Here is a 9,568-nt window from a genome sequence, read left to right as displayed (position 1 = left end):
TGGATGCTTTTCACTTTGAAGGTTCAAACAATGGAGCTCTACATTGTCATCAAATATATTACCATGAACCTTGCAACAATCGAGGTGCAGTCCTCTACCGGTATTAAATTTATGAGAAAGTTGTAACCTCGCCAAATTAAAATGTTAAAGATATGGACAATTCATGTTTACGTGTCAAGTTCAAATTGTGTTAAGGCATAAATATACGAATATATAAGTCAATCTTAACCTAACACATGAGTATAAGAACATCTAAGTCAATTATAACCCAACCTATTTAATTAAACCAACAAACCACTGCGACTTGATGTTCTTAAGAACTAAGAAGACGAGTAATTCTAAAAGTTACTCTTGTGTCCCTCTTTTGTCACTCCATGAATAAAATAGCTTTTAAATTCATTATTTGATCAAAATTCAATGATGATCGATCACAAGCTCAATGGTAATTTTAGAAGTAACATTACACAAGAGGGATTTTAGCATTACTCTAAAAAGAGTGCCAAAGTGAGATGCATCCATCAGCAGCACAAAATCTACAGCCCCTACGTAAATAGCAGGGACATTTGAGTTAAAAAGAACAAATAAATTGACATATTCCCAACTGAAACAACTGAGAATAGATTCTGCACTTGACCCAAGCCAAAATGCCAAGGAAATTCAAACGAAATTGCTATCACAATAAAACAAATATGACGTCATTCTTTGATTTCCATTTTGATTTAAACAATGTTCAGCTCAAATGCGCAAGCTACATGACCAATCAATTGAAGTCGTCAAAATTATTCATGACAAAACAACAGCTGATGGGAAAATAAAAGGTAGAGTATCCAGAAAATCTCTATTCTGTTATTTTATCCATGAAAAAGAAGCAGGCAAACCTTCCTTCTCACAATAAGATCACACTTGCTATCAGCTGTGCAACGTCATTCAGAAGTCACCTAGACAATTTAGAAAGAATTTAAGCATTGTTAATCCCCATGGGAATTGCGAAATATTTGGCTACCAATGCCACTATGTTTGAGCACACAAATTTTTCACATGGCATAAAATATTAATCCTATTTGAGCAATGCAACCACATCAAATCACCTTAATGATAGAACTTAAATTAAAAATAATTGATAACATAGTAACAGATCAAACCATATTGATCCCAAATCAGGCGTTACACCATGCAAAATAGTGAATTACTCAGAGTTCCTTATCTCAGACAAGAATTGAGTAATCATGGCACTAAAAATGTCATTGAAAACAAGAAATTCATAAGTACTATCACAATAGCTGCAGATTGAAGTAGATAGTTCAACATACACCATTATATCAATCTCCAACTTTCAAGTTTAGCTCAATACAAATAGTCATGAAATTCATGTCATGATCACCCCAAAGAACTATGCATACAGACAAAATTTTAGTAAAGAAAAAAAGTAAACTAAAATAAATAAAGGTAAAAGGACTTCAAGTGAACAAACGTATACACAATCAATAAATTCACAACTTAAATATAAGTAGCACACAGTTTTAATTCAATTACTTGAAGTCAACTACATGAATCTTATTCCAGTACTTTTGTATATATTCAGGCCACGTTTTTCAAACTAAGGTACAAATGAACAGAGTACATGTAAATAGATTTCTTGCCCACGAAAACTCAATTTGGTATGAAGTCTACATCACTCATTGTTGCCATAGCAAGCAATGAAGTCTCCAAAGATGGACATAGGTCCTATTATATCATTGAAATACACCGAGCTAGGATTTCTCTAGAGAGAAAAAGAAGAAAGCTCATTCATTTGTGTCTCTGTCAGATCATTAGTTGACAACTTCATACTTGATCCAATCCCACTCTTTTAAGTGACATACATATGTATCCAACTTATGCCACCATTGTATCCCAACCATTGCAAACTCCAACTCAGTGTCACCCATAAAACTTAATTCTCATATCTCTTCTTACTTTGTTGACATCTTAAAAGTATGCAATATGTTATATTTTATAGCATCTGCCACATGTCGCGTAGGAATGGTATGTTTACATTTTTTTTTTTTTTATAGGTTAATCAAAGTGGTTTATAAAAAAAAAAAGCGTAAAGCGCCACTAAGTACACCAGAAGTACACACAAGAACACCCAGCAAAAGAAAGAAAAAAAAAAAACCCACAATTTTCATGTAGTTTGAGAGAGGAGACCTGTTATTCCTCTATCTTTTTTCAAATCCACCATTGGATTTGTAGGTCCAATGGTGAACTTGAAAAAAAAAATATGGATGGGAGATGGAGAAATAGCATTTCGAGAGAGAGAGAGAGGGAGAGATGTAGAATATGCTGCAACTTCATTCCAGTTGCAGCCACAACAGATATTCAACTGCCGGATCCAATGCCCATGTACAAAAAATAGAACAAGAAAAGGAATTAATAATTAAATGGCAGGCGTCCCCAATAGGTAGCTCAATCGGCAGTGAACCACGCCTCATGAAGCTGAGGTCACTAGTTCGAATCCCCCCTTCCCCTTCCCTTGTGTGGACATGTCAAAAAATAATAATAATAATTAAATGGCAGGCAATAAAGGGATAAAGTTAGGTAGTTATGAACTTATGGTAAAAGTTGGATACAAGCAAACAAATCCACGAGAGTAGCCTCCTGAAGCAAAAATACTTAGGTGCGGTCCATACCTATATGTCACTTTTCATGGGACACCATGTCAGCCATCATCATTTGACTATGTCAATGATGGGTTGTGAACCTCTTAATAAGCTATTATTCCAGAGTAAAAACTTGCCACTAAACTTCATACAACAGATGCTAAAGAGCCACCTCAACTATCTGAGGTTCTAAAGTCATACCAATGCACAAATATAAATAGCTAAAAAATATAGGCTTTGCCGCCAACTGCATATCGGCAGCCAGTGAACCAAAGCAGGGAAGTCCCAAATAGAGTATAAGGACTATCATATAGTGGTTATAAAAGCAGAGAAGTCCAAAAGCAACTGGCTGCAGGCCAGTCAAGTAACCATGCCGTTGGCTCCAAGTGAACCAAAACATTCTAGAGGAACATGCAACCCATATGCAGATGAACAGTGTTTCATACAATAACTACATACACACCAATGAAATGGTGCACAAACAACAAACGATCAAACTCATAAAAGACATGCACCTGTTCTATCAACTTGAATGTCGCAAAAATACCATTGGCCTAGAATAATCTCACAATCAAGACCACAGTAACTGTTTCCAAAACCATATACAGCTACTGTAGATATAACACATTTATTTCCTCTTAACAAAGAGACATGTCCATTTACCGAAATTTCTCCTGCAGCTATTCTTAGTTCTAGATAATTGCATATCCTATATCTTTTCATAAGCAGATTCCTTGCCTACATTACATACATGAATGTGTCATTGTTGTTGTATATAATACAAAGCTAAAATCCACTAATAAGCCTAATAAATTTAGCCAGTTCCATATATTTTTAATCCAAATCTTGGATTTCAAACATAAGACATTTCAGTTTCTAAGGCTCTGCGTGGTTCGTCAAGAAAACATGTACAGAAGCAAAATAAAGACCGGGATAGATGAAATCTAGGGTTTGGTGATCGGATAAGTTACCTCTTGTGCCTCTGAACGAAGGGCGAGTTCTTCGCATCTTCCTCTGCAGCGATTATAAACCAATGGACAGCAAGTAGTAAAATTAGGGATTTTGGAACGGCAAATGAGAAAAACAAAAGGCGGAGAAGATCGGAGGGGGTAAGCGTACCTGTGAGGCCGAGAGACAACTTGGTGATGATGGTTCCGGTGACGGCGAACCCTACCAGGAACGGCCAGTTCCGATTCCACTCACGCTTGAAGAATACGGACCACGGATCGAACTTCGGCATTTTCTCTCTTCTTCAATTTCTTTCTCTTTCCCTCTCTCTCTCCTTCTCTTTCTATCAAGTGGTGGCTATTTGTAATGTGGTCCGTGGTAGAGAGACTACAGGGGATGGCTCTTGCAGCCACTTGAGACCGTTGGATTGGGCAAAGAGGAGTGAATATTTTGATGCTCAGAAAAAGAAATCGAACGGTGGGTTTTTTTTTTTTTTTTTTAAGTGTTTGTTGACCTGAACAAAGTAAAAGAAGTTTTTGTATTTTTTCAGCCTTTGTTTGGAACTTGGAAGCCCACTGAACTCCAATTTGTTTCCAAAATTATAAAAGCTCATGCACTTTTGATTGTTTGGCAACTTATTAGGGGTGGACAAATTAATCGTATACCATTTACCGATTGTTATCAACCAACAATCGACTTTTGACAATTGATAGGCAGAATAAAAATACCATTTTGGGGTGGACAAATTAATCGTATACCATTTACCGATTGTTATCAACCAACAATCGACTTTTGACAATTGATAGGCAGAATAAAAATACCATTTTGACATTAGTTTGGTTTGGTAGATGGTAAAAGGAAACAAAAAATTTGTCGGTTAACCAATTTTTCAAGTGAAATTTGAATTTTATCGTTTCCTTATTGTTTTGTCCAACTGATTTGTGGTTGTCCTTTTAGTTCGTGATCCATGGATTTACTTTTTCTTTTCATTTATAAAAGCATGTACTTTACTGATTTTGTTGTTAAAAGGAAGTAGATAAATCTTAACATAAAAACTTGTAATCGACTTAACCAACCACCTATTAACCGATTAATCAAAAAAGTAGAAACTATTCCTTGTTGGCATGAAGCCGGTTAATTAACCGACTTTCACGGTTCAGTAGGCAAAAATGCCCCCTACCGACACTGACCGATCTAATACCCACTCCTACCAGTTATATCCAAATTTATTTTAGTAACGTTACACACTTCCACTTTCCTACACTTATTTCTTTACATTTATAGGTAGTTTTTAAAACTACCATTAGATTAAAATTCAATAAAAATACATTACAAATTCAATGTTGCTTTTAAAAGACACCTATAAGTATGGGGAAATGAGTATGGAAAAGTGAAAGTATGTGTAGTATTACTTTTTTTTTTTTTTTTTTTTTTTTTAGTTGGGTTTCATTTTGCAAACCAAAATTTGCAGTTTTTTCTTGGGCTTTTAAAACGAGTTCGATCCAGATACCCAAGCTGTGATATTTGGCCTTGAATTCGATTCCCAACCCACTTCAATTTACGACAACCATTAATTACCACCTAATGGAATTATTCACCCATTGAACGAGGCTACGTGGTTGAACTTCTAACCTACTTCATTTTACCACATTTTTACTTCAGGCCATGAAAACAATCACTGTGCCAATATCTTTGAACGATTCGATTCTTGCAAGAAAACATTTTAAATGTTTTGAGATTTGTATTGTATGTGGGCTAATGAATGGTCACTTTGTTTCTATTTAATATGTTACCTTGAATAAGGTGTACGATTCGTTTTAGGTTGTTGGATGAGGAAAGAGAGTGATTGTTGAGTACAATTGTAAGGGTCGTGGCTACAATTTAGTGTAACGCATATCTATCGTTTGCATTTTTGTGATCATAATCGTTGGTCTCAATTCAATCATCAAATCATGGGAGTCAAAATCAACAGTCTGTTGCATCCCATTTATGCGCGCGGTGGTTTCAACTAGTGGATTCTCGTATAAATTATAATTACTTCGTTAACTCTTAACTTTATCAATCAAACAACCAAAATGGTTGGGATTTTCTGGTGGATGGTCAAGTCGTGGACTGTTGCTTGGATTCATATGATGATAAAGATACATTTGGGTCGTGCGTTTCTTCAAATGTGAGTGTTTCATTGTGAGATCCTGTGTAACGCCAGTCCACGATCACTCAACACAGAATCTCCAAGTAATCACAATCCACAACTCACATTTAATATGTGACCACATGTGGCAACTCATTGGAACCAGGTATGGATGTATTTTTGGAAGAGATTGGAACTGATTTTGAGGTGGATAATCCCAACTAACTAATGATTGGTACTTAATCATTGAAGTTGCCTTGCGATGTGGATCTAGCGTTGGGTTTCTCATTTTTTAAAACAAAAAAGAGAGAGCCTCACAAAATTTAGAACATAACTTTAATTATGAATTGCATTTGGATTTGTATTGAAAGCAAATACAAAAACAAAAGCATGTGATGTGTGTAGTTAGTTCACCTATGTTAGCTCTTTCTTACTGTACTGGTTTACTAGATAAAAACTTATATGAACACCTCTATTTCTAAGCCAACTAGGTCAAGATTTTCATTCAAGAAAATTGTAGAATGTGACTGCCGTAGTTAGGAAAATGAATGAAAATCATAAAGCGTTGAATGGGAAATCGAAAACGTAGATGGGAATGAATGTGAAAGCTTCAAGTTTGGAATGAAGTGTTGAATGGGCAAGTGAGCAAATTGTTGAGGGAATGAAGCGAAGATGAGAATGAATACGAAAAGGAAGAAAAAAGCGCACCTCAAATCCTTCTTCCTAGGAATCGAGCGCTGAATGTGATGTTGTAATATATGTGTTACAAACAATTACTTTCTTTTAAAACCCTTTTATTATTTATTTAATATCCATGATTTTCTAGAAATTATTATTGTGACCGTTTGGTCATTAAAGACCATTTAGTTTCTCTATACGTTTTTTACCATGAGTGGCCATTCATTTTCTTTACCGTTTATGCCCTTGGTCATTAACATATATTCATGGCCTTTTGATAACAAATCTTTCACTTTTGATTGTTAGAGTTTAATAAGCTTTATGGACTTTGACCATTTGCTCATTAATAAGTGTTTTACGGTTTTCAGTTTTTGGTCATTATTTTGTTATGACATTTTGGAGAACTACCGGCCCACACGTTTTCTATATATATATATATATATCACCAAAAAGGAGAATGAAAATGTGATTACTTCTTTGGCTCAAAAGGCCTTGATATTTTTACCACATCCTGTTTTCGTGTAGTTGGGTTAATTTTCATTCCCCACTAGCAACTAATTTTGGTATTGTATTACATCATCTACTTTGAAGAAATTGGGTTGTTTTATTACTCTTCGTTATTGGAAGTGCGTTCTTAATGAAGCTAGACGCTATAGTCTAATCCTGGGAGGTTGCGTGTCAAAGGATCCGATCGCACCGAGTTATACACTCCGGGAGGCACGAATCAACCTTTAAGGACAACGCTCTTGCGTGATTCTATAGCACATTGTGAGATCTTTTCATACTCTACTTGTCATCTCTTGTATTTTATTTATTTTATTGTTAATTTTTAGATTGTAATGATTTTATATCAATGAGAATTGATGCACCATCCAAAATTATTTCCAACATGTGATGCACTGGTGGAGTTACTGTGTACTTAAACTGAATTGTGTTTTCCTGTGTTCTCCGCATGTTTTAGTTATTGTAGCTCAAACATGTTTTTGAAAATAGGTTGAACTTGTTCTCATATATCGTGTTTCAACAATTTTCATTTTCACATGTTTTGTTTTTCAAAACAAAGGAGTATGCTTCCAAACAAGAACAACTTTTAAAATAAAAGTGCTGCCCAAATACAAAAGAACATGTGTTTGTTTATAAAAGATTGATAAACCATAGGCAACAATATGCAATATTGTCCCAACATTTAGAAGTTATGTGAATGCAATATAAATATAAAATACTAGGGGTGAAATTTAAAACCGCCTAACCGCAACCGCTAACCGCTAACCGTTATAACCGTTAACCGCTAACCGTCTAACCGCTTTGAAAGCGGTTAGTAAAAACCGCTTTGAAAGCGGTTAGTAAAAACCGCTAACCGCCTAGGCGGTTGCGGTTAGCGGTTAGTGGGTTTTGGAAATCCGCTAACCGCTACCCGCTAACCGTTTTTTTTAAAATATAATATATATTTATATATTATATGTAACATCCCCAGCCCGTTAAGGCTGAGTTTGCCACTTTTCTTCTTTTACAACAAAAGTTCTTGCAAAGATCTATAAGGTCTATCAGAGTACTTGATTTTAAAAGATACAATAAATGCGTAAAACATTATTCAAGAGATTTTATTACAAGCGAAATTAGAAAACATTAGATTTTAGTTGCGGAATATCATATCATTACAATAACTTATATGAAAAGACTTTGAAAATTAATAATTATTCCCACCCCATTCCGGCCTCCTATTCCAGCATCCTTTCTACCTGAAAACAAGAAATAAAACTGAATGAGCCCAAAGGGGCCCAGCAAGTAAAATCCACAACCATAAATAGTTTTACTCCTTGTTCTCAGTTTTGAAAATCGTTTTCGCAATTAAATATAATTCTAGCCATAATAATATCTGTATGTACGGTTGCATCTCCCGTAACATATACATACTATTACATCTAGTAATAGATCATCGTTGTAAATCATTTTTATAAATCATCATCATAATGCATCATTATAAATAATCTTTGTAAATCATCATAGCATATCATCGTTGAAAATATAGTATCATTTTCTCATAATAGGGCCCATGTACACTATTACCCCTGTGTACGAGGGTTGCGGGTCCTTGTGACCATGGCACTGAACTGTGGCCACAGCCATGCCCGACCGTCAATTAACTCTTTCTTGGTGCACTCAACGGTCTAGTTGATGGAATACCACCTTCTGGCATAGCCTCCTTCAGTGGTTTCGCCTCCATCCGAGTATCGGTACCGAACTCTCATCTTATCTTATCTTGGGGCCAAAAATACTCTCCTCCATACATGTGCCCTCATTTCATAAACATTTATCTCATCTCTTGTACTTTTCTTTGTACTTCTTTTGATGCATCTTAGGGCAACATGTAGGAGGGTTTATCATCTTTTTTCTTTCTTATAATCATCATCATTTCTCAACTTTCTTTTCTCAAAATGGAAACCTTTTCAAATATAAACTTGTTGTACTTAGAAAGCGTTTAAATAAATAGAAACTTTCTAGATAATTCTTTTAGAAATCCTTCATGCATGCAACATAACTTCATAATACGTAAATAAAATAATCATTTACAATTAAATAAAGAATGAATAAATAGCATGACATGAAGTAATTTTAGAAGGGGTAGTGAATTTACTTACCTCTAGACTGAAGCTAAAAGTGGTATGAAGGAATCTAGTTGCTCCAATATGACTAACACCACTAGTATATCTTTTGAAACTAATTTCTAAAGTCCGCTATCTCTTGTGTTCTTTTTTTCTTGTAGCGCTTGGTCTCGCCCTTTCTCTCTCTGTTCTGAGTAAACACTCTTAGAAAGAAGAAAGACCGAGTAAAAAGCGGAAGAAGGAAGAATATATGCAAGAGATGGGAGAGGAGATGAGTGGTGAAAATTCTGAAGGAGAAGAGCTCTATTTATAGGAGAAAATCAAACACTATTCTACCTTCAATTTACAATTATACCCTCATTTTACTATTTCACCAACCCTATACTATTTCACCAACCCTATACTATTCTACCTTCAATTTACAATTATACCCTCATTCTATCTTCAATTTACAATTATACCCTCATTTTACTATTTCACCAACCCTATACTATTCTACCTTCAATTTACAATTATACCCTCATTCTATCTTCAATTTACAATTATACCCTCATTTTACTATTTCACCA

General features: G+C 35.0%; 1 protein-coding gene across 1 annotated transcript; it reads right to left on the bottom strand.

The window, feature by feature from the left end:
- Window positions 1–3,606: 3,606 nt before the first annotated feature.
- Window positions 3,607–3,942, bottom strand: LOC132163674 (ATP synthase). The gene is made up of 2 exons (XM_088519118.1): window positions 3,759–3,942; window positions 3,607–3,653 (listed from the first exon to the last, which is right to left on the bottom strand). Exons 1-2 carry the CDS (start codon window positions 3,877–3,879, stop codon window positions 3,607–3,609), a joined length of 168 nt encoding a protein of 55 aa, XP_088375244.1. The 5' UTR covers window positions 3,880–3,942.
- Window positions 3,943–9,568: the final 5,626 nt, after the last annotated feature.

This window comes from Corylus avellana, chromosome 8, assembly GCF_965113065.1.
Source record: "Corylus avellana chromosome 8, dhCorAvel1.hap1.2, whole genome shotgun sequence".
NCBI lineage: Eukaryota > Viridiplantae > Streptophyta > Magnoliopsida > Fagales > Betulaceae > Corylus > Corylus avellana.
The sequence above is the reverse complement of the archived record's forward strand: the minus strand, read 5'-3'. Positions and strand labels throughout refer to the sequence as shown.

Bases quoted from the DNA above. Each gene is read 5' to 3' on its own strand.
- LOC132163674 (XM_088519118.1), bottom strand. From the start codon at position 3,879: ATGCCGAAGTTCGATCCGTGGTCCGTATTCTTCAAGCGTGAGTGGAAT. The intron at 3,654-3,758 runs GTACGCTTACCC...TAATCGCTGCAG, and splicing joins GTTGTCTCTCGGCCTCACAG to AGGAAGATGCGAAGAACTCG.